This window comes from Heterodontus francisci, chromosome 46 (assembly GCF_036365525.1).
Source record: "Heterodontus francisci isolate sHetFra1 chromosome 46, sHetFra1.hap1, whole genome shotgun sequence".
Taxonomy (NCBI): Eukaryota; Metazoa; Chordata; class Chondrichthyes; order Heterodontiformes; family Heterodontidae; genus Heterodontus; species Heterodontus francisci.
Genome location: NC_090416.1, coordinates 14107637 through 14127925, shown reverse-complemented (window position 1 = coordinate 14127925; position 20289 = coordinate 14107637). Strand labels below are relative to the sequence as shown.

At 50.4% G+C, this 20289-nt stretch overlaps 2 protein-coding genes across 2 annotated transcripts; both read right to left on the bottom strand.

Moving 5' to 3' along the window:
• Nucleotides 1–1720: 1720 nt before the first annotated feature.
• Nucleotides 1721–9261, bottom strand: LOC137356730 (circadian-associated transcriptional repressor-like). The gene is made up of 6 exons (XM_068022456.1): nucleotides 9186–9261; nucleotides 6338–6873; nucleotides 4545–4620; nucleotides 3724–3802; nucleotides 3077–3203; nucleotides 1721–2686 (listed from the first exon to the last, which is right to left on the bottom strand). Exons 2-6 carry the CDS (start codon nucleotides 6845–6847, stop codon nucleotides 2135–2137), a joined length of 1344 nt encoding a protein of 447 aa, XP_067878557.1. The 5' UTR covers nucleotides 6848–6873; nucleotides 9186–9261; the 3' UTR covers nucleotides 1721–2134.
• Nucleotides 9262–14310: 5049 nt separating this feature from the next.
• Nucleotides 14311–16214, bottom strand: LOC137356953 (small ribosomal subunit protein bS21m-like). The gene is made up of 2 exons (XM_068022837.1): nucleotides 16054–16214; nucleotides 14311–14702 (listed from the first exon to the last, which is right to left on the bottom strand). The coding sequence occupies exons 1-2, from the start codon at nucleotides 16134–16136 to the stop codon at nucleotides 14522–14524; spliced, it is 264 nt and encodes an 87-aa protein (XP_067878938.1). The 5' UTR covers nucleotides 16137–16214; the 3' UTR covers nucleotides 14311–14521.
• Nucleotides 16215–20289: the final 4075 nt, after the last annotated feature.

Sequence of the window (20289 nt, the reverse complement as noted above, 5' to 3'; positions counted from 1 at the left end):
GATCAGTCAAACAGAAATGAGACGCACATATGCCAACCTGAGCTGCCAATTCCACGGGAACCTTTATTATCGGGGAGGCCTTCAACCCATTACAATTATCGCTCGACAATCCATCTACTGCCACAATGACCATATCGTAAATCTAACTTAGCGTGCCCAAGACAGGCAGCGGGGTGGGTGGAAGGAAGACCCCTTGACGCAAACGTTCACAGGTGTGAGCCGCATCCACCATTTTGTCAGGGATGCCAACAGATCTAACGTAGCACTGGAACCGGCCAGCACTAATTCGAGACCCCCTCTTTCCCTCCCCTCCCAACTAGGGTTGCCAACTTTGCTTGGGTGTATTGCTGGAGGTTATCACATGACCTCCTGCCATGCCCCCAACACTCTCCCACCATTGGTCACCTGATGTCCATTCTCACAAAGCCCCGCTTCCTCACACTGATTTTGCTACCTGATTGGACGTCTTGACTGTCAATAACACAGTCTTTAGTTCCCCTCCCCCCCCACCGCATTTCCGACATACTTATCATTAATGGTCAAAAGCTTTGCTCTCCTTATTTAGGGAGGGATATACTTGCACTGGAAGCAGTTCAGAGAAGATTCACTAGGCTGATTCCTGGGATGAAGGGGTTGTCTTATGAGGAAAGGTTGGGCCTATTGGAGTTTAGAAGAATGAGAGGTGATCTTATTGAAACATACAAGATTCTGAGGGGGCTGGACAGGGTAGATGCTGAAAGGATGTTTCCCCTCGTGGGGGAATCTACAACGGGGGGCACAGTTTCAGAATAAGGGGTCTCCCTTTTAAGACAGAGACGAGAAGGAATTTCTTCTCTCAGGGAGGGTCATTAATCTTTGGAATTCTCTTCCCCAGAGAGCAGTGGAGGCTGGATCGTTGTATATATTCAAGGCTGAGTTAGACAGATTTTTGATCTACAAGGGAGTTGAGGGTTACAGGGTCAGACAGGAAAGTGGAGCTGAGGCCACAGTCAGATCAAGCCATGATCTTATTAAACGGTGGAGCAGGCTCGAGGGGCCGAATGGCCTACTCCTGCTCCTATTTCTTATGTTAAGGGAATGAAAGCACTGCGCAATTATTTTAAACGCCCCCATGATTTTTGCTCGCGTCCTGAAAATTAATCTTTCATTGCTGGAGACTCCAGGATAATCCTGAAAGGTTGGCAACCCTTGTGTTCCCTTGTGGGAAAGTAATTTTAAAAAAAACACACACCATGATTAATCATGTAAACCCTTTCGATACAACAAATACATTTCAAAACGAGGAACAGTTTTGATAAGAGTGAGTTGCCGGTGGAAGACCGAGATGCAAATTGAGAATCAGTCACAAAAGCTGTGTCCTATGGTCCCACTTGACCACACAGTTAAACCTGCAAACAACTTTATTCTTCAGAAATTATTCCAAAATGTTCTCGACCCTCCCCAGAAATAGTTCCTAGCTTGGAGACAGACGGTCTTTGTTCTCAGTAGGAAACCAGGCTGCATTGATCCAGAGATGACAAGCAACACTAATGTTTTAAGGACACTTGAGGCAACTATCTCCGTGTCTCCATCCAAAATGCACTCCGTGGACCCCAGCAACTACCCCCCCCCCACCCCCTCCCCCACCTCAGTGTCCATTTTGACAGTCGGTTTGGCTCAGTGGGACAGCACTCTTGTCCCCACTCCACACACCCAAGCACAAAATCCACACCGACGCTCCCGGTGCCGGTACTGAGGGAGTGCTGCACTGTCGGAGGTGCCGTCTTTCAGGATGAGGCCCCGTCTGCCCCTCTCAGATGGATGTAAAAGATCCCACGGCCACTATCGGAAGAGAAGCATAGGGAGCTCTCCCCAGTGTCCAATACTTAGCCCTCAACCAACGTCACGAAAAGAAATTCTTCATTATCTCATTGCTGTTTGTGGGATCTTGCTGTGCACAAATTGGCTGCTGAGCTTCCTACATTATAACAGTGATTACAATTCAAAAGTACTTCATTGGCTGTAAAACGCGTTTGGGATGTCCTGAGGTTGTGAAAGGTGCTATAGAAATGCAAGTCCTCCTTTTATTCCCTCTTCACCTCTTTTGAGGGGGAAGGTAATAGAGTTTTCTGCGTTTGGGCCCACGACGCAGGCCTCACTTTGAAGGCCTCTCGCTCTCTCTCCCGAAGGCCCCCAGCCGCTCCCGGAGATCCAGGACCACAATCGAATCATAGGATAGGAGGAGCGGCCAGGAGGTGGGGGTGCCGCGGCCTTCTTGCGTCGCGGGGAGGCAGGGGGGTGCGCTGATGCTTCTGGCCGGGCGTTCCCGGCGCACCGAGGGTCCGACGATGGCCGTCCAAGGCTGGGGGACCGCCCCGTTGAAATGGGGATAGGTGGTGGAGGAGACCGAACTGTCCTGCATGACCAAAGCAAGGCAACGCACCACCGAGGTGCCATCCGCTTGGCCCAGGTGGCGCGCGGCGGGATGACCTGGGCTGCGAAGCCAAGTGAGGCCAACCCTGGGAGATCCTCCCGGCGCGTCTCTCCCGGGCTCTGACCTCTCTGTGGACCCCTCCTCCCGGCTCCGCCCTGTAGCCGTGTCCAGTGGCTCCTGGGCTCCACCATCGCTGAAGGATTGACTTCGAGATGAGGCAGGGGAGACCGACTCCCATGAGAAACCAGTGTCCGAGGAGCTGGTCCGCACGTGCTGAGGGCAAGAGGCAAAGGACAATTATTCCTGGCAACTACTGCAAAATGATGAAGGGTTTTGATGGAGTAAATAAGGAGAAACTGTTTCCAGTGACAGGAGGGTCGGGAACCAGAGGGACACAGATTTAAGATAATTGGTAAAAGAACCAGAGGGGGAAGATGAGAATTTTTTAACACAGCGAGATGTTGTGATCTGGAACGCGCTGCCTGAAAGGGCAGTGGAAGCAGATTCAATAGTAACTTTCAAAAAGGGGAATTGGATAAATACTTGGAGCCTTGGCTGAACACAAAGGGGTCAGGGCCCGAGGCGGCACTAAACCGATCTGGTCAGAAGACTGTGTATTGGTTACTGGAGCCCCCCCCCCCCGACCCAATCGGGACCACGTACCTTCCTCGCGCTGCAGTCAGTTCCTGTAGGCCCGGAGCCTTCGGAGCTCGGCGTTGCCATGGTAACGTGAGGAAACCAAACCTTTAACATCATTTCCACTTGGAGGAGGGTGCCTAAATAACGCTCCCTGTTGTAAATAGGGTAGAGAAAATTTTTATTTAAATCGTATGAACAAGTATTTTGCATCACAGCAAAGTGACCCACAAAGATGTCCACATTTGCCCAGGGGAGCCCCATTTCAGTCTCGGCAGCAGAAGCCCTAGCCGATTCAGGCTCCACAACCCCCCCACACTCCCTGGCCCAGATGCGGAGAGAGGCCCTCGGGACCGGGCCTGGTGGGAAGCCCTCGAGACCAGGCCCGACGGGCAGCCCAAGGCAACTTCAGTTGTAAACCAAGATTATGGTCGCCCTCCCACTCCACCCCTCCCCATCCACGGCCAGGCTGCTAATCTCTCTGCTTCACTTTGTTGTCCGTTTTCCTACGCCTCAGTGCAGCAGACATTTAAAGTGTTGACCGTGGCTCAGCGGGCAGCACTCTCACCACCCCCCATTTAAGTAGCACGGACCGGCAAGTCCCCAGCCGAGCCTCCTCTAGCTTCAATACCAAAAACGACCAAAAACGCCATCCTGCACGGCCGGGCACCTACCCCATTGCCGGTTTCTGCAGGACTCCCACAATCCTCTGAATCCGGTCCATGGCAACACTCTGCTGGAAACTGGTGAGGCCTGCAAAAAGATCAAAGCACCACTTCCTGAGAACTGTCGCAATGCCAGAGTTTACAAGAAACAGGCTATTCAGCCCAACTGCTCCGTGCTGAGTGTCAATACTCCACACGAGCTCCTTCACCTCTCCCTATCGGCCTAACCTTCTCTCCCTCATGTGTTTATCCAGCGTCCCCCCCTTAAATGCATCCCTGCTACGATTGAATTTAGTTTTAAGAAATGCGGGCATGAAAAGCTGGCGATCAATAAAATTGATCACAAAGCTGTCTTAAAGAACCCAACTGGTTCATGAACGTCCCCCCTTCAGGGACAGAAACCTGCCGTCCTTGCCTAGTCTGTGTCTGTATGTGACTCCAGTCCCCACATCCAACACGCTTGACTCTTAACCGCCCCCTAAAGTGGCCCGAGACACTCGGTTTGTACCAAACCCGTCGCGGGGCTTCAAGAAGGCAACCCACCACTGCTCTCTCAAGGGGCAAAAAGGGGATGGGTAATAAATTCTGGCCTTGTCAGCAACACCCACATCACCAGGATGTATTAAAAAAAAAGAGAGTTGGCTTTGTTTTGTTTCTGTTCCCTTCAGGAGCACAGTTGGGATTGGTAGCTTGGCATATCTGCTGAGGGATCGGGAGAGAGGAACGACCCCATGACCTCACGTTCTACGCCCAGCGAGGGACGTATCCTTGCGCTACCTCCGCACTGCCCTCCCACCCTTCAGAGAACAATATTTAAAGCTCATCCTTACCTTTGTTGTAGCGTCCAGTCTTCAGTCCATCGAGGAGGACGTTCAGAGGTCTGATGAACACCTGCAGCTCTGTGCACTGGACCCACCCCAAAAAGAAACACAACAAGTAAACAGAAGGTCGGATCAAATCCATAGAATTACAGAGAATTAACATCACAGAAACAGACCATTCGGCCCTTTTGGTCCATGCCAGCATTTCTGCTCCACACGAGCCTCCTCCCACCCCCTCCTCTTCAGCTCACCCTATCCCCATATCCTTCTATTCCTTTCTCCCTCATGTGTTTATCCAGCTTTCCCTTAAATGTATCTCTGCTATTCCCCTCAACCACTCCCTGTGGTATAGAGTTCCACATTCTCACCACTCTCTGGGCAGAGAAGTTTTTCCTGAATTCCCCATTGGATTCATTAGTGACTGTCTTATACCAAAGGCCCCCTAGTTCTGATCTCGTCTGCATGGAAACATCTCTACCTCTACCCTATTAAACCCCTTGAGAATTTTAAAGACCTCTATCAGGTCACCCCTCAGCCTTCTCTTTCCCAGAGAAAAGAGCCCCAGCCTGTTCAGTCTTTCCTGATAGTTATAACCTCTGAGTTTTTGTATCATCCATGTAAGTCTTTTAGCTATCTCTGTCAAATCACAAAATACAGACCCAAGAGACCTTATAGCGTCTTGCAAAAATCCGCTCCACAATTCCAGAGTTTTACCCCCACTCCCCTTTCTATCCCATGTGCTGGTCACTCTATCAAGAACCTCGGTCCTGATTTTACTCTCCCTTTGACCTACTCGCTCCGCCCACTGTTTGCGTTTAACTGCCCCTGACTCACCTTCTCCCTAATTGGCAAGAGGACCTCCTCACTCAAGTGAGTGGCCATTCCTCAGCTTGGTTTGCAATACAAGCCCCATTGAGGGGGTATTAGGAGAGCTGACCAAAAGCTGGGTCAAAGAGGTCTGTTTTATGGAGCTTCTTAAGGATGAGAGAGAGAAAGAGAGAGAGAGAGGCGGAGAGGTTTAGGGAGGGAATCCCAGAGCTTAGGGCCTCAGGCAGCTAGAGGCACAGCCACCGATGGACAGGTGATTCAATGTCGAGGGTGCGCAAGAGGCCAGAATTGGAGGAGTGCAGAGATCTTGGACGTTCTTGGAGGGGGTTACAGAGATAGGGAGGGGCAAGGCCATGGAGAGATTTAATAAGGATGAGAATTTTAAAATTGAGGTGTTAATGGACTTGTCAGTGCTCACAGGGGTGATGGATGAACAGGACTCTGTGTCAGTTAGGACCCGGGGACCGAATTTTGGATGAGTTCAAGGTTACAGAGCGTGGAAGGTGCGAGAACATTGGAATAGTTCAGTCTGGAGGAAACAAAGACCCAGTATCCTAGAACTCTCTACCCAACAAATTGTAGAAGCAGCTTCACTCCATGGGCTTGCACTGGTTCAAGAAGAAAGCCCACCACCACCTTCTCAAGGGGAAAGTCGGGGTGGGCAATAAATGCTGGCACTGCCCATTGTTATATTCCAGAAAGCCAGTTGGTGGGGGATGTAACTGGAGCCAATCTTTACACATTTTTTACATTTATTTACAGAGTTACACATTTACAAGTGCAAATCTCCTAACCCAACAACCACAGTTTCAGTCAGTGTCTATTTATAGGGGCTCAAGTGAATCCCCAGTTAATGCCCACTGCCTGCATACAATCAAACACAATTAATATGCAATTAACACCCACATCACACAAACAAAGAACAAAATAAATCAATTACGGGAAGTAAAGTGACAAGAAGAAACTTTCCAAACCTTCTGTGCAAAAAGGAGGTCCCCTCTGGTCTTGGCGTGAGACTTTCTTTCATTCAGTGCATTCCCATGCTGTCTGGACTCTTCCCATCTCCTCTTCAGACCCCTGCTGACGAATCTCTTGGAACGTTGATCAACTAGGTGGCCCCCTTGTGGGAGTTTCGAGTTCCTTCCTCGATCAGCACTGCCAGGAAAGGGGTTGCGTTGACGCACGCAGGTCGAGGCAAAGTAAATGTTTTCCAAGGGCTTCTTGAGGTGGGTGGCTGACATCGGGTGGGGGATGAAGGCTTGAGGTCTGGCCAACGGTCCCTCACTGACAAAGACCGCACCCATGCCAGTAGACGAGGACCGATCTTGCACGGGAAGCCCTGTTTGCCTGTCCAGGCTTGGACTGTTCTCTTTGACATGTTTAGCAGAATCACTGTCGGAAAGGAAAACATCACAATCCCCATCCTCCTCGCTGCTGAACCCCTCAATGGACTCCCGAGAAGCTCTACTACCAGAAGAATCCATTTGAAGCCCTGAACGTTTCTGTAAAGCTAAAAGCAAAATATCTTTAGTACCAAAAGTTGTCCACAGCCCTTTTCTGGTTTTAAAATAATATTTTCTTTATTCGTTTGTGGGATGTGGGTATCGTTGGCTAGACCAGCAATTATTGTCCATCCTTAATTGCCCAGATGGTTATAGAATTGGGAGAAGGATTTCAGAAACTCACTCCATGGCGCCACCTGATGGCCAGAGCCTGCAAGTACATCATCATGTGACTGTTTACATACAAAATTCCCATTCTAAATGCTTACATAGGCAGTTCTAGTGTTAAATGTTGTCACGGTTTCTGGTTAAATGCAAGAGTTGTATTTATATAGCATCTTTCATGACCTCAAGACACCCCAAAGCACTTGACAGTCAACTTTTTTGAAGTGTAGTCACTGTTGTTGTGTAGGGAAACGCAGGGGCCAATTTGCACTCAACAAGCTCCCACACAAAGCAGCCTGACAACAACCAGATAATCTGCTCATTAGTGACAGTGATCACATGCATAGGAACATAGGAGTAGGCCATTCAGCCCTTCAAGCCATACAATGCAACAGGGTAGAATTAAAGATGTTTCCCTTTGTGGGGGGGAGACCAGCACTAAAGGGGTCATCAATATAAGACAGTCACTAATAAATCCAATTGGGAATTCAGGAGAAACCTCTTCACCCAGAGAGAGTGGTGAGAATGTGGAACTCGCTACCACAGGGAGTGGTTGAGGGGAATAGCAGAGATACATTTAAGGGGAAGCTGGATAAACAAATGAAGCAGAAAGGAAAAGAAGGGTATGCTGATAGGGTGAGATGAAGAATGGGTGGGAGGAGGCTGATGCGGAGCAGAAACACCGGCATTTAAGTGCTCTTGCACGGGGTCACTGAACAGTGGTCTAGGACATGATAATTTAGCCTACAGCTGCAGATCCCACTGGCTGAGATACGAGGGCGGTCGAAGCAGAGACGATCAATTACTTCAAAAGGAAATTGGACAGGCACTTGAGGGAAATAAAGTTGCAGGGCCACGGGGATGGAGTGGAGGAATGGGGGACTAACTGGATTGGTCTACAGAGAACCAGCAGCAACTTGATGGCTCTACAGCTGGCCAATTCAGTCGAGACTGGGGTTCGAACCTGGGACCCTCCAGATCTATTAGGTTCACCTATTGCCCAGATGAATTGAGCAATTGACCCAACATTTATGTTTTGATTTATTTAAAAAATATATATAAAGAGTACACCTCCCCCCCCCCCCCCCCTCCTCCTGAGAAAGCGAAAATCAGTCTGAATCTGTTGTACAATTTTTTAAATAAGGGCCCCTGAAAGTGTGGCTGGTATTTAAATGACGGGGGAAGGGACCGATCAGCCTTAAATTTGCTTCCAGGATGAACAGCGGGTTCTGGGCGGGGATCGGACCCCCTTTCCAGTGCACCCCAGCCTCCCTACTTGTGAAAAGATTATTTCCAAAGAGCTAAAAGGGACAAGAGAATCGCCTTTTGAAAAGCGGGTCGGGGGAGGGCGATCCTTGGGGAGGGTCTGCCAGTCGCAACGGAGTCTCTTTGTTAGGACTGAGACGGCAGCCGAGGGTCTGGAGAGGCGGAGCTTGCAGGAGAAACTGGAATTTCAGCCAGAGAGAGAGAGAGAGAGAGAACAAAAAAAAAAGTGATCGGGAAACATCTGTATTTCGCAGCAACGAGAGAGAGAGAAAAAAATCTGCAGCCATCGGTGAAATCTCACTATCTTGGTCAGGTTTAGGGTCTTTGATGCCCGGTGAAATATCTCAAGAAGGTATTCCAAAACAATGAGCAGAACAAAAGACCTGCCGCCCAGCCTCCCCCACTCTGCTGAAATAGGATATCAGGATTCACTGACCGACACACAATTTAAAACGCTGGTCAAAGTCTTTTCTCACGACCCAAAATCTCAAGGGGCTGTTATTATAAAAACACATTCCACAATGGTTCCAGCAAAAACAGTCACAGGTAGTCGTAAACACTCAAAATTGCCCACAAAAGCATTGCATGATAAAAAAAAAATGAGGGGGAGGGGGGGAAATTAACAGTCTTGAAGAGAAAAAAAACATTAACTTTGACTCTTTTGGGGGGGGGGGGGGGTAATGTTCAAAAAAAGCACTCGCAATTTTTTTTCCCAATCAATTAATCCACAGCATTTTATCTTGCAAACTTCAACAAAGGAAATCAGAGGCTGGTGGTTGTGACACCCCTCTCAGTTTATTCCTTAAAGAGAATTAAAAGTAACTAGACTGTGAAATAAAGCTGGGCAGTATATGGGAAGGAAATTCAGAGTTTGTGGGGTTTTTTTTACCTGGTTTGTGTTTTTCTCTCTGACTGGGCTGTCCACGTCCCGGTCTCTGTGGTCCTCTTGTCCGTATCTCTCTCTGAAACTGATCAATGTTGCAACACGTGTATCCCTGCATGTAGCAGTTTTCAGCCACCACACGTGTAGCCCCCTGTGCCCTGCCAGCCACCCTCTGATTGGCCGCCCTGGACCGGCCAATCAGAGAAGGCCCGCCCCCCCCTATCCCCTCCTCCCTCCTTTCATGGTGGCTGACAAGGAGGGAGGGATGTGATTCAGAAAAGGAGGCACCATTTGCACAGGGCTGGAGGTGGAGGTGGACAGTGTATGTCTTGGGACAGATCGAGAGAGGAAACATACCGAGGGGCGTGGACTCTCGTTCAGCACAGGGAAATGTCACAAATTGAGCAGTATTCCGAAAGCAACAAAGCAGGGAGAATATGGAGAGGAATATGGAAGGAATGTGGACAGCGTTTTGGGGGAATATAGAGGTGGATTTGAGGTGAATGAGGAATGTGGAGGTCAATATAGGGAGGGGATAAGGGGGAGGAGGTTATTAGGAGGGGGCATATGGGATCTGGGATGGGACTTATGGGGAAGGATGTAATGGGGAGGGGGTTATGGAGGAGGGGGTGATGGGGAATACGGGGAGGGGAATACGGGAGGGGATGACGGGGGAGAGGTTACGTGAGGTTACAGGGGAGGGATTATGGGGAAGGGAGTACGGGTGGGTTACGGGAAAGGGGTATGGGGGTTCCAGGAGGGGTTATGGGGGAGATGTATATGGGGGAATATGGGGGACTGGTTATGGGGTGATGGATATGGGGGACAAGTTACGGGGAGATGGATATGGGGGACAGGTTATGGGGCAGATGGATATGGGGGAAAGGTTACGGGGGAGATGGATATGGGGGAATATGGGGGACAAGTTACATGGATATAGGGGAATATGGGGGACGGTTACGGGGAGATGGATATGGGGTAATTTGGGGGTCACGTTACGGGGAGATGGATATGGGGGATGGGTTACGGGAAGATGGATATGGGGTAATATTGGGGAGGAGTTACAGGGAGATGGATATGGGGGAGGAGTTACGGGGAGATGGATATGGGGAACATGGGGGAGGAGTTACAGGGAGATGGCTATGGGGGGATATGGGGAGGAGTTACGGGGAGATGGATATGGGGGAATATGGGGGAGGAGTTACGGGGAGATGGATATGGGGGAATATGGGGGAGGAGTTACGGGGAGATGGATATGGGGGAACATGGGGGAGGAGTTACGGGGAGATGGCTATGGGGGGATATGGGGAGGAGTTACGGGGAGATGGATATGGGGGAATATGGGGGAGGAGATACGGGGAGATTGATATGGGGTAATTTGGGGGTCAGGTTACGGGGAGATGGATATGGGGGAATAGGGAGGAGATATGGGGGAATAGGGAGGAGTTACGGGGAGATTGATATGGGGGAATAGGAGGGAGGGGTTACGGGGGAATAGGAGGGAGGGGTTACGGGGAGATGGATATGGGGGAGGGGCTATGGGGAGATGGATATGGGGGAAAATGAGGGAAGGGTTACGGGGAGATGGATATGGAGGGAGGAGTTACGGGGAGATGGATATGGGGGAATATGGGGGAGGAGTTACGGGGAGATGGATATGGGGGGAATATGGGGGAGGAGTTACGGGGAGATGGATATGGGGGAATAGGAGGGAGGGGTTAAGGGGAGATGGATATGGGGGAATAGGAGGGGGGGTTACGGGGGAGGTGATATGGGGGGAGGGGTTACGGAGGAGATGGATATGGGGGGAGGGGCTACGGGGAGATGGATATGGGGGGAGGGGTTACGGGGAGATGGATATGGGGGAATATGGGCGGAGATGGATATGGGGGGAGATGGATATGGGGGAATATGGGGGGAGATGGATATGGGGGAATACGGGAGGATGGGATATGGGAGAATAAGTAGAGGGGAATATGGGGGTGCGGGGAATACAGGGGGAGGGGGATATGGTTGAATACAGGGGGAGGGGATATGGGGAAGAGGTATATGGAGGAATATGGGGAGGCGTATACAGGGGAAAGTGGTTATGGGAGAATACAGGAGAATATGGGCAGGGGAGATACAGGAGAATACGGGAAGGGTGAAACTGGGGAAGGGGGTTACAGGGCTCTGGGGTAATACAGGGAGGGAGGATATGGAGGGATATGGGGGAAGGGGGATACAGGCCAAGGGGGATACAGGCGAAGGGAATACGGGGAAGGAGGTTATGAGAAAAAGGGTTGGGAGAAGGGGATATGGAGGAGGGGGGATATGGATATGGGAATGGGTATATGGGGAAGGGTGGGGGATATGGGAGGGGAGAGGAACATGGGGGGAATAGAGGCTTTATGGGAGGGGGGATATAGGGGAATGGGATCGGGGATGCGGTGAAGGGTATATGGGGAGGAGGACACAGCGGTGAGGATGGTGGGAGATGTGGAGGGAAAGAAAGGACAGAGGATGTGGAGGGGAGGAGGAGGGGTAGCGGGAGATGAGGGAAGGAGGGAGCAGGAGATGTGGGGGGAGGGGGGAGAAGGAAGGAGGTAGGTGTTGCAGGGAGGAGGGGCAGGAGATATAGAGTAGAGGAGGTGAGTGGGAGGGGAGAGATGGAGAGGAGAAGGGGATGGAAGAAATATGAAGGATGGGTGGGGTCGCAATGGGTGGGTGCTTGGGAGAGGGGCTGTGTTGGAGCACGGGTGACTGGGTCTGTATGGTCTCATTTCTTTATGTGAATATCATTGCTTCCTCTTAACCATCTCCAACTAAGTTCATGACAGGTCTCTTCCAGTCTGCGTGTCTGATTGTGCTCCCCCCTTCACCCTTTCCCCTGCTCCGTTTCTTTTTAAATGTTGTTCGGCTATAACAGCTCAGTTCTGAGGTAGGGTCTGTATACGTCACCTTGTGTCCTCTCCCTCAATGGTGCTTGACTGGTGGATTGTTTACAGACCTTGTCAGTGGAAGAGACAGGAAAGGGATGCAAGATTTCCCCTCTGACTGGGGCTGGGTGAAGGGTGTCACTAATCCCGAGGAACCAGCAGCTGCGAAGAAGTTTTCCAGTTGAAATTCAATCACGCAGACAATGCCATCTAAAAATAGTTCTGGCACCAGAGCTGCAGTTTCTAGGTGTGGCAACCAAGACAAATACCAGGCGGTAATGTAAATTGGGGCACCCATAAAGCCATTTTCAATTGGCCAATCGCTACGGGCAAGACTGGACAAGTGGGCAATCACAGTACTCTTCGACCAAGGGGTGCATCACAGCTGCAGGGTCATTGCTGGGTTGAGGAGGGAGAACATCAGCCATGCGGTGCCACTCTAAACATTCCTTCTTGGAAGGGACAGTGTGTGGGTGTCAGGGTGGGTGGGGGGGGGGGGGGCTGGGGTTGGCAGGTCAGGCTCCACAGCGATGCCACCTGCAGTCAAATAGCCTGCCAACAGTCATTGTTGAGCCTCACAAGGTACCAGGTGATATCTGTGGAACTGCATGCCAGTGAGCAGTTTGGAGACACCCTCTCACACACACACTCATATTTAAAGATCGTTGACTGTAGATTTGGAAGACAGACTTTTTAAAAAATATATTTCTGTAGCGCCTTTCACGACCTTGGAACCTCCCAAAGCGCTTTACAGCCAATGAAGTACTTTTGAAGTGTGGTCACTGTTGTAATGTAGGAAACGCAGCAGAATATTTGCGCACAAGCCAGATCCCACAAACAGCAACGTGATAATGACCCAGATCATCTGTTTTCGTGCTGTTGGCTGCGGGATAAATAATGGCATGCGGTGGGGAGATTTCTCCCCTGTGTTCTTCCTTGGAACAGTGGCCACATGATCTTTTATGTTCACCTCAGCCCTCGGATGAATGTCTCATCTGGAAGATATTTTCTGCTGCTGAATCCACCTTGTGTGCAAGTCAGATTCATTTAAAGATATCGCCTGTTCAAATTCATTCCAGAGGCGTGCTCAATGAGGAAGCTGTTTCTAGGTCATTCAGCTCAGGTCACGCAAGTCCCTGAACCCTGCAGCATTTCTACCCAGGCTTCAAAGCGAGCAGCACACACCTCGCCCAGTCTCTGTTCTGGCAACACATGTCAGAGCAGGAGGGGGGGGGAAATTACTCTGTGCCTCTTAGAGTCAGAAGTTCGTGGGTGCGAGTCCCGCTCCAGAAACTGGAGCGCCGAATCCAGGCTGATGCTCCCAGTGTCAGTACTGAGGGAGTGCTGCACTGTTGGAGATGCCGTCTTTCAGATGGGATGTTAGACCCAGGCCCCCGTCGGCCCCTCTCAGGTGGACGTCAAAGATCCCATGACCATCAGTGGAAGAAGAGCGGGGGGTGGGGTGGGGAGCGGGGATGGAGTTCTCCCCGGTGTCCTGGGGCCCAATATTTATGATCAATAAATATAAATCATCATCCCTTCCATCACGTAGAGCATTGGTGTTTCTGGGATCTTGCTGTGTGCAAATTGGCTGCCACATTTCCTACATTACAACAGTGACTACACTTCAAAAAGTACTTCATTGGCTGTAAAACGCTTTGGGACATCCTGAGGATGTGAAAGGCGCTAAAGAAATGCAAACCTTTCTTTTTTTTTGTACACTTCTAAATCTGTTCTCCAATCGCTCACCGGAGAGGCTGCTACTCACGTCAGAGCCTCGACACTCAGTCGACTTTATTCGACTGTGGTGGCATCACAGCCAAGCTCACTCTCGTCATCAACCATCAGCCAAACTTTCCAGCCAGAATCACCAACTACAAAACTTGCATTTATATAGCACCTTCAATGCAGTAAAACAAAAATGTCTCAATTGCACTTCACATAAAAGATATTAGGACAGATGACCAAAAGCTCGGTCAAAGAGGTCGGTTTTAAGGAGTGTCTTAAAGGAGGAGAGAGAGAGGCGGAGAGGTTTAGGGAGGGAATTCCAGAGCTTAGGGCCCCCAGGCAGCTGAAGGCACGGCCGCCAATGGTGGAGTGATGGGAATCGGAGGGATGCTCAAGAGAAGGAGGAAGAGATCTCGGAGGGTTGTAGGGGCTGGAGGAGGTGGCAGAGATAGGGAGTGGGTGAGGAGGTAAAGAACATTACACAGTTTTGGCTTGTGCAGTCCTCGTATTTTATTCAGAACAGAAAACCTGCAGCTCCACTGGACCATAGGCCTGGCCCCCTGCAATACATTAGACTGTAGCTCGAGTCTGGTTTTTCACAAAACCACAGTCACGAGCTTCCACCTTTCTCGGCACCGAAACCACAAAGTGTGATCATGTGCTATTTCGCACTCAGAATCCCATCGGTGCAGGTGCCTAGCAGCCCAGCCAGGGGTCCTGACGGTTCTTCCTCATCAGGAAAGCCAGCTTCCTGGCCATCTCCATGTTGTAGATGCGCCGGCAATTCTCGTAGTTCTCGCGGATGCGTTTCCTACACGGCTTCTCGTAGTAGCGCCTGCGTTTTGCCTCATCGATAATCCCATCTGTGGTCAGGATCCTGGGTGGGGGCAGAGAAGTAATTAGTCTTCCTGCTCCCTGTCTTGAAATCGAGACCGTCCACTATTCCAATTCCTCCCCAGAATCTAACTGTGGGCCTCCTCCCCTCCTCCAGCCTTTCATCCTAGAATCTACAGGCTGTTATAACTTACTCCATAGCATGGAACGCAAAATCCAGGCCAACACTCCTAGTGCTGCACTGTCGGAGGGGCAGTCTTTCAGATGAGACATTAGATCTGCAGATGACGTGGAAGACAACACCTCTTAGATACAGAAGCAGGCACGGGATCTGTCTGTGCCTTGGGGAGAACACACGCTGTAACACTGAGCGAAATCCATCTGACTGCAGGACTCACCCATGGCCCCCGTCAGTTGCTGGTCAGCAGAAGTGCCGTCTGTGGCTAAAGCTCAAACAGGCGGTTGTGCCAGAATCCTACTGGGACTAACCACTCGGGTCAGCAGAGCACTCCAGAAGCTGCCAACAACTCCAGACATTAGGGAGACAGAAAACACGCAAACATTTTTTAAAAAAGGTTCAGCGGGTGCCCACAGCACCAATTTTAACGCCTTAGCTGAAATACGGCCCCTCCAACAGTGCAGCACTCCCTCAGTACAGTACTGGCAGTGTCAGCATGGATTTGATCAATCTCTGGAGTGGGACTCAAATCCACAACCTCCTGACTCATAGGTAAGAGTGCGACCCACTAAATCAAGCTGACATTTGAACCTCCCACTTGCTAAATGCAGTTGGTGCGTAACTGAACCATGCAGGCCTGCATCTCAGGGTTGGAGAGAGGAAAAGTTCAGTCGGTGCTCCTGCTCTGCAATGTTGTACTTTATGCACCACAGGTGAAGCTCACGTTCACACAAAGTGGCCAACAACGACAGCAGACAGGCTAACGCCCTCTGGTCCATCCACCCCACCAGGGAGCCATATTAACGTCGACTGCTGCTGTGAAAGGGGGCAAGGACAGGCATTGATACCCACCTCTCTCCCCATCACCCCCTCCTCGGGTTTAAAAACAATCCGATAGCCTTCCTTCATTACTATCCTCCTTCCCAAATAGGACCGGAAATGGGCGGCGCGTCATTCGACTATGGGAGGCGTCGCATCTAGTCAATATCAAACGGTGATGCCCGCCATGGCCGAATAGCTAGCCGCCGATCACCGCGTGCAGCAGCACAGCCTCCCCTTTTCCCGAGTACCGGGCGGGTGGCAGGGAGGGAGCGCCCCCGGGGCGGGGGAAGAAGGGAGGGTGATGGTTCATCCTTGAAGGGAGGCCGAAGCCTGCGGCCTACTCCGTAGCCACGGGCCTGACGACCTCTCCCCTTCCCTTCTCATCTCATCTCACCGGGTCAGGGTCCGGTAGGCCGCCTCCACTTCGCTGCCCCGAACCATCACCGTCCGCGACACGAAGCGAGCGTGAGCCGCCATTCCCGGCGCCGACAGACGGTGGGGGAAGGGAGAGAGGGACGGACCGGTGCGTCGCTCCGAGCCTCCCCGGCTGCACAACTCGAACCGCACGAACCGACATCTGAACAATGTGTACTTGAATACCTGATAAACAAAGAGAGTTTGTAAATAGATTCCATTTCACAAACATTATTTCACCATCAATTTTCTCTTTTAGGATGTTCACAATCTAACATTTCTTTTGACAGTTTTACATATTATTCAACCTCACATTTCCATGATTTAATTTCTGATTTTTATATTTTACTTCTGTGATCTTATCATTTTTCCACTAGATTTGTGAATTTCATCAGCATCATTTTGAGTTTAATGCTAAGATTTATGATTTCAATGCTATGGTTCTTTCTTTTTCAGCACTGTGAGTTCTAAGGGCAAATTCACTTCCTTACTGTCTTTTTCTCTGAAATTCATTGCACGACTATTTGTCACCTCTCGGGTTTATCGAGGGATGCAAAAGCTCCCCCCCACCCCCCCACTCAACCCACTGCCAGTGCCTGACCACAACCTGCATCGGTTGCTTAAACAGCTACTGTTTGCCTTATATCCCTGGAATAGGCAGGGGTAGTGTTCCCACCCTGATCCTTGCTGACCCTTGCTGGAAAGTGTGTATGTGTGGAGTGTTTGGATAAAAAGTAAGCTTGGCTGCGATAAACCTCAAGGTCGAATATCCTGTCAAACCCAGTACCTGGGTTCACATGTGAATAACTGAGCACCCAGGGGAATCATAGCCCTGCAAGAACCAGCATCTGTAGGAAAGAGGGGCAATTTTTCTTCAAATGTCCGTCATTTTACAGCAGGTATATCTCTTTCTCTCGCCTCTGAGTCAGAAGGTTGTGGGTTCAAGCCCAAGAGACTTGAGCACAAAAATCTAGGCTGACACGCCCAATGCCAGTACTGAGGGAGTGCTACATTGTCGGAAGTGCCTTCATTTGGATGAAACATTAAAGTGAGGCCCTGTCTGTCTCTCTCAGGTGGATGTAAAAGACCCACAGCCACTATTTTGAAGAAGAGCTGGTGGGGGGGGGGGGGGGGGGGATGGAAGGGGGTCTCCCTAGTATCCTGGGGCTTATATTTATCCCTCAACCAACATCACTAAAAAATATTAATCAGGACATTATCACATTGCTGTTTGTGGGATCTTGCTGTGCGCTAATTGGCTGCTGTGTTTCCTACATTACAACAGTGACCATACTTCATTGCCTGTAAAGTGTTTTGGGGATATCCTGAAGTGGTGAAAGGCGCTATAGAAATGCAAGTCTTCCTTTTTCCCAAAGAAATGTCATGAAGTTGATATGTCACTGTGTTTAAATCTGGTGCTCCCAAACCGCATCCCTCACTCCAACTCAGCGCAGCCAGCTGGATGAACAGGTTAATCCAATGTCTTGTTCCGTGTTTAACGTTTATATGCAAAGTTTATACTGGCACTAATCCTCACCCACAGCCTGTCAATCGTTCCCATTCATTCACCAACCACACTCATACAGTCACTGCTGACAGTGTGTGACTCATAGCCAGTAAATTCATGGCCAGACATCGCTGCCACCCACAGCTGAGTAGCCAGTCAGACTAGACTCGATCAAAATCTTTTTTATTTAAACAGCAGTACATGTCGCCCAGTTCTTTCCTCCCCCTCCCACCTCCACAATTTCCAACACTTCTGCCTGAAGGCCAAGTGCTGATGCTTTGGTGATGAATATCAGCAGGCTATTCAGTCTTGGGGGGCATCATGACTGGGCCCTTTCCTGTCCAACCTACGCAGGTTTGTACTTGTCAGCATCGTGATCAGGAGAGGGTACTGCTGGCTACTGCACTCCCCTCCCTTGGGCAGGAACCACTAGTCAGTGGATGTTTGGGGCCTAAATCCTGGGGGCCCCTTGTTAGGGTCCATATCAAAACAGGCAATGCGTTTCATTAGTTATAGTTTGGAGCCTCAAATGAATGATTCCGAATGAGAAACATCTTCCCAAATATTATAGGGTGAGAGTATTCTCGCCTCGGAGTCAGAACGTTGTGGGTTTGTGTCCCCCTCCAAAGAGTTGAGCACAAAATCGAGGCTGACGCCCCCACTGCCAGTACTGAGGGAGTGTTGCACTGTCGGAGAGGCAGTATTGAGGGAGTGTTGCACTGTCGGAGAGGCAGTATTGAGGGAGTGTTGCACTGTTGGAGAGGCAGTATTGAGGGAGTACTGCACTGTCGGAGAGGCAGTATTGAGGGAGTGCTGCACTGTCGGAGAGGCAGTATTGAGGGAGTGTTGCACTGTCGGAGAGGCAGTATTGAGGGAGTACTGCACTGTCGGAGAGGCAGTATTGAGGGAGTGCTGCACTGTCGGAGAGGCAGTATTGAGGGGGTGCTGCACTGTCGGAGAGGCAGTATTGAGGGAGTGCTGCACTGTCGGTGAGGCAGTATTGAGGGAGTGCTGCACTGTCGGAGAGGCAGTATTGAGGGAGTGCTGCCGTGCCATTCTTCAGATGAGACATCAAACTCTCAGGAGCGTGCAGAAGATCCCCTGGCCTCCATTCAAAGAAGAGCAGGGGGGGAGCTCTCCCCCCTGTGTCTTGGCCAATACTCCTCCCTCAATCAAACGGTGACTACACTTCGAAAAACCACTTCTGTGGCTGTAAAGGACTTTGGGATGCCCTGAGGTTGTGAACGGTGCTATAGAAATGCAAATCTTCCTTTCATTAAGTTTGTTCATCTTTTCTATTGTTTATGTTTGAGGCTGTGACAGAGGCAATGGCTGTTGTCTTGAGCCTGGGAGAGTGGTGACTAACAAACCGAATTAGGACAGTTAAACAGAATTGATCAGCGCTCGGGCTGGGTAGCTAGCACCAGTGAACTAGAATTTCATGAGGCAAAGGGCTTAGGCACATAGCCTAGCTAGGCTGACACTTCAATACTGTATGTTCGGAAGGGTTTGTCTCTTATAGGAGACTTTGGGGCAGGTCTTCCCCTTTCTGGGTCTGTGGCTAGTGGATCCCAAGGGAAATCAGATGAGGTGTAATACAACTGCAGTGCCTTTAATGCAATAAAACGTCCAAAGGCACTTCATAGCGATGCTATCCGGCAAGATTTGACACTGAGCCACACAAGAAGACAGCTGACCAAAAGCTCGGTCAAAGAGGTTGGTTTTAAGGAATGTCTTAAAGAAGGAGAGAGAGAGAGAGAGAGAGGCAGAGGTTTAGGGAGGGAATTCCAGAGCTTAGGGCCCCCCAGGCAGCTGAAGGCACGGCCGCCAATGGTGGAGCGATGGGAATCGGGGGATATGCAAGAGGCCGGAATTGGAGGAACGCAGAGGGTTGTAGGACTGGTGGAGCTTACAGAGATAGGGAGGGGGCGAGGGCCACAGAGGAGATTTGCACTGGAGGACAAGGATTTAAAAACCGAGGTGTTGCCGGCCCGGGAGCCGATGTAGGTCAGCGAGCACAGGGGGTGATGTGTGAACAGGAATTGGCACGAGTTAGCAGACAGGGCAGCTGACGTTTACGGAGGGTGGGAGGCTGGAGAGCATTGGAATAGTCAAGTCTGGGGGGTTTCGAAGCCACGGATGATGGAGCCTGCCTGAATCTCCTGTGGTCGCTGCCCCCCCCCCCGACCCCCACAAGCAGCCCAGGCACAGGAAGATTAACTCTACCCCTTTAGAGTAGGTCTTGTCCGCTCCTGTGGGTTAGCAATTCGAAGAACAGCGGGGTCCTGCTCTCCCTGTGTCCAGGCCAACATTCCTCCCTCAACCAAAAACAGAATCATTGCTACTTGTTGGGTGCAAAAATGGCTGCCACGTCTGCCTGTAGAACATTCGCTTCCCAAGTAATTCCTGAAATGCGTAGCACTTTGAGACGTAGCCGAGAGAAATGAAATGGCACCATGCGAATGTGAGTCACCCATTCGGAATGCTAAGAGCATTAGTGCAAAACCTCTTATATAAAAATGTTTAAAACTCTGAAGTATTTTAATCACCAGTGCACCACGAACCTTGACCAGTTCCTGACTGAGCAGCTTGCAAAGGTAAAGCAGAATCCTGCATTCCTATAGCACCTTTTTTACGACCCCAGGACTCCACAAAGCATTTTACAGCCAATAAAGTCCTATTTTGAAGTGCAGTCACCGTCGTAATGCA

What these genes read in the sequence shown, in the direction of transcription:
- LOC137356953 (XM_068022837.1), bottom strand. Translation starts at nt 16,136, where the DNA reads ATGGCGGCTCACGCTCGCTTCGTGTCGCGGACGGTGATGGTTCGGGGC. An exon ending in GCCTACCGGACCCTGACCCG is followed by an intron (nt 14,703 to 16,053) that starts GTGAGATGAGAT and finishes GCCCCCACCCAG; the next exon opens with GATCCTGACCACAGATGGGA.
- LOC137356730 (XM_068022456.1), bottom strand. Translation starts at nt 6,847, where the DNA reads ATGGATTCTTCTGGTAGTAGAGCTTCTCGGGAGTCCATTGAGGGGTTC. An exon ending in GACTGGACGCTACAACAAAG is followed by an intron (nt 3,803 to 4,544) that starts GTAAGGATGAGC and finishes ATCTTTTTGCAG; the next exon opens with GCCTCACCAGTTTCCAGCAG. An exon ending in CTGACTGCAGCGCGAGGAAG is followed by an intron (nt 2,687 to 3,076) that starts GTACGTGGTCCC and finishes TCTTGCCCTCAG; the next exon opens with CACGTGCGGACCAGCTCCTC.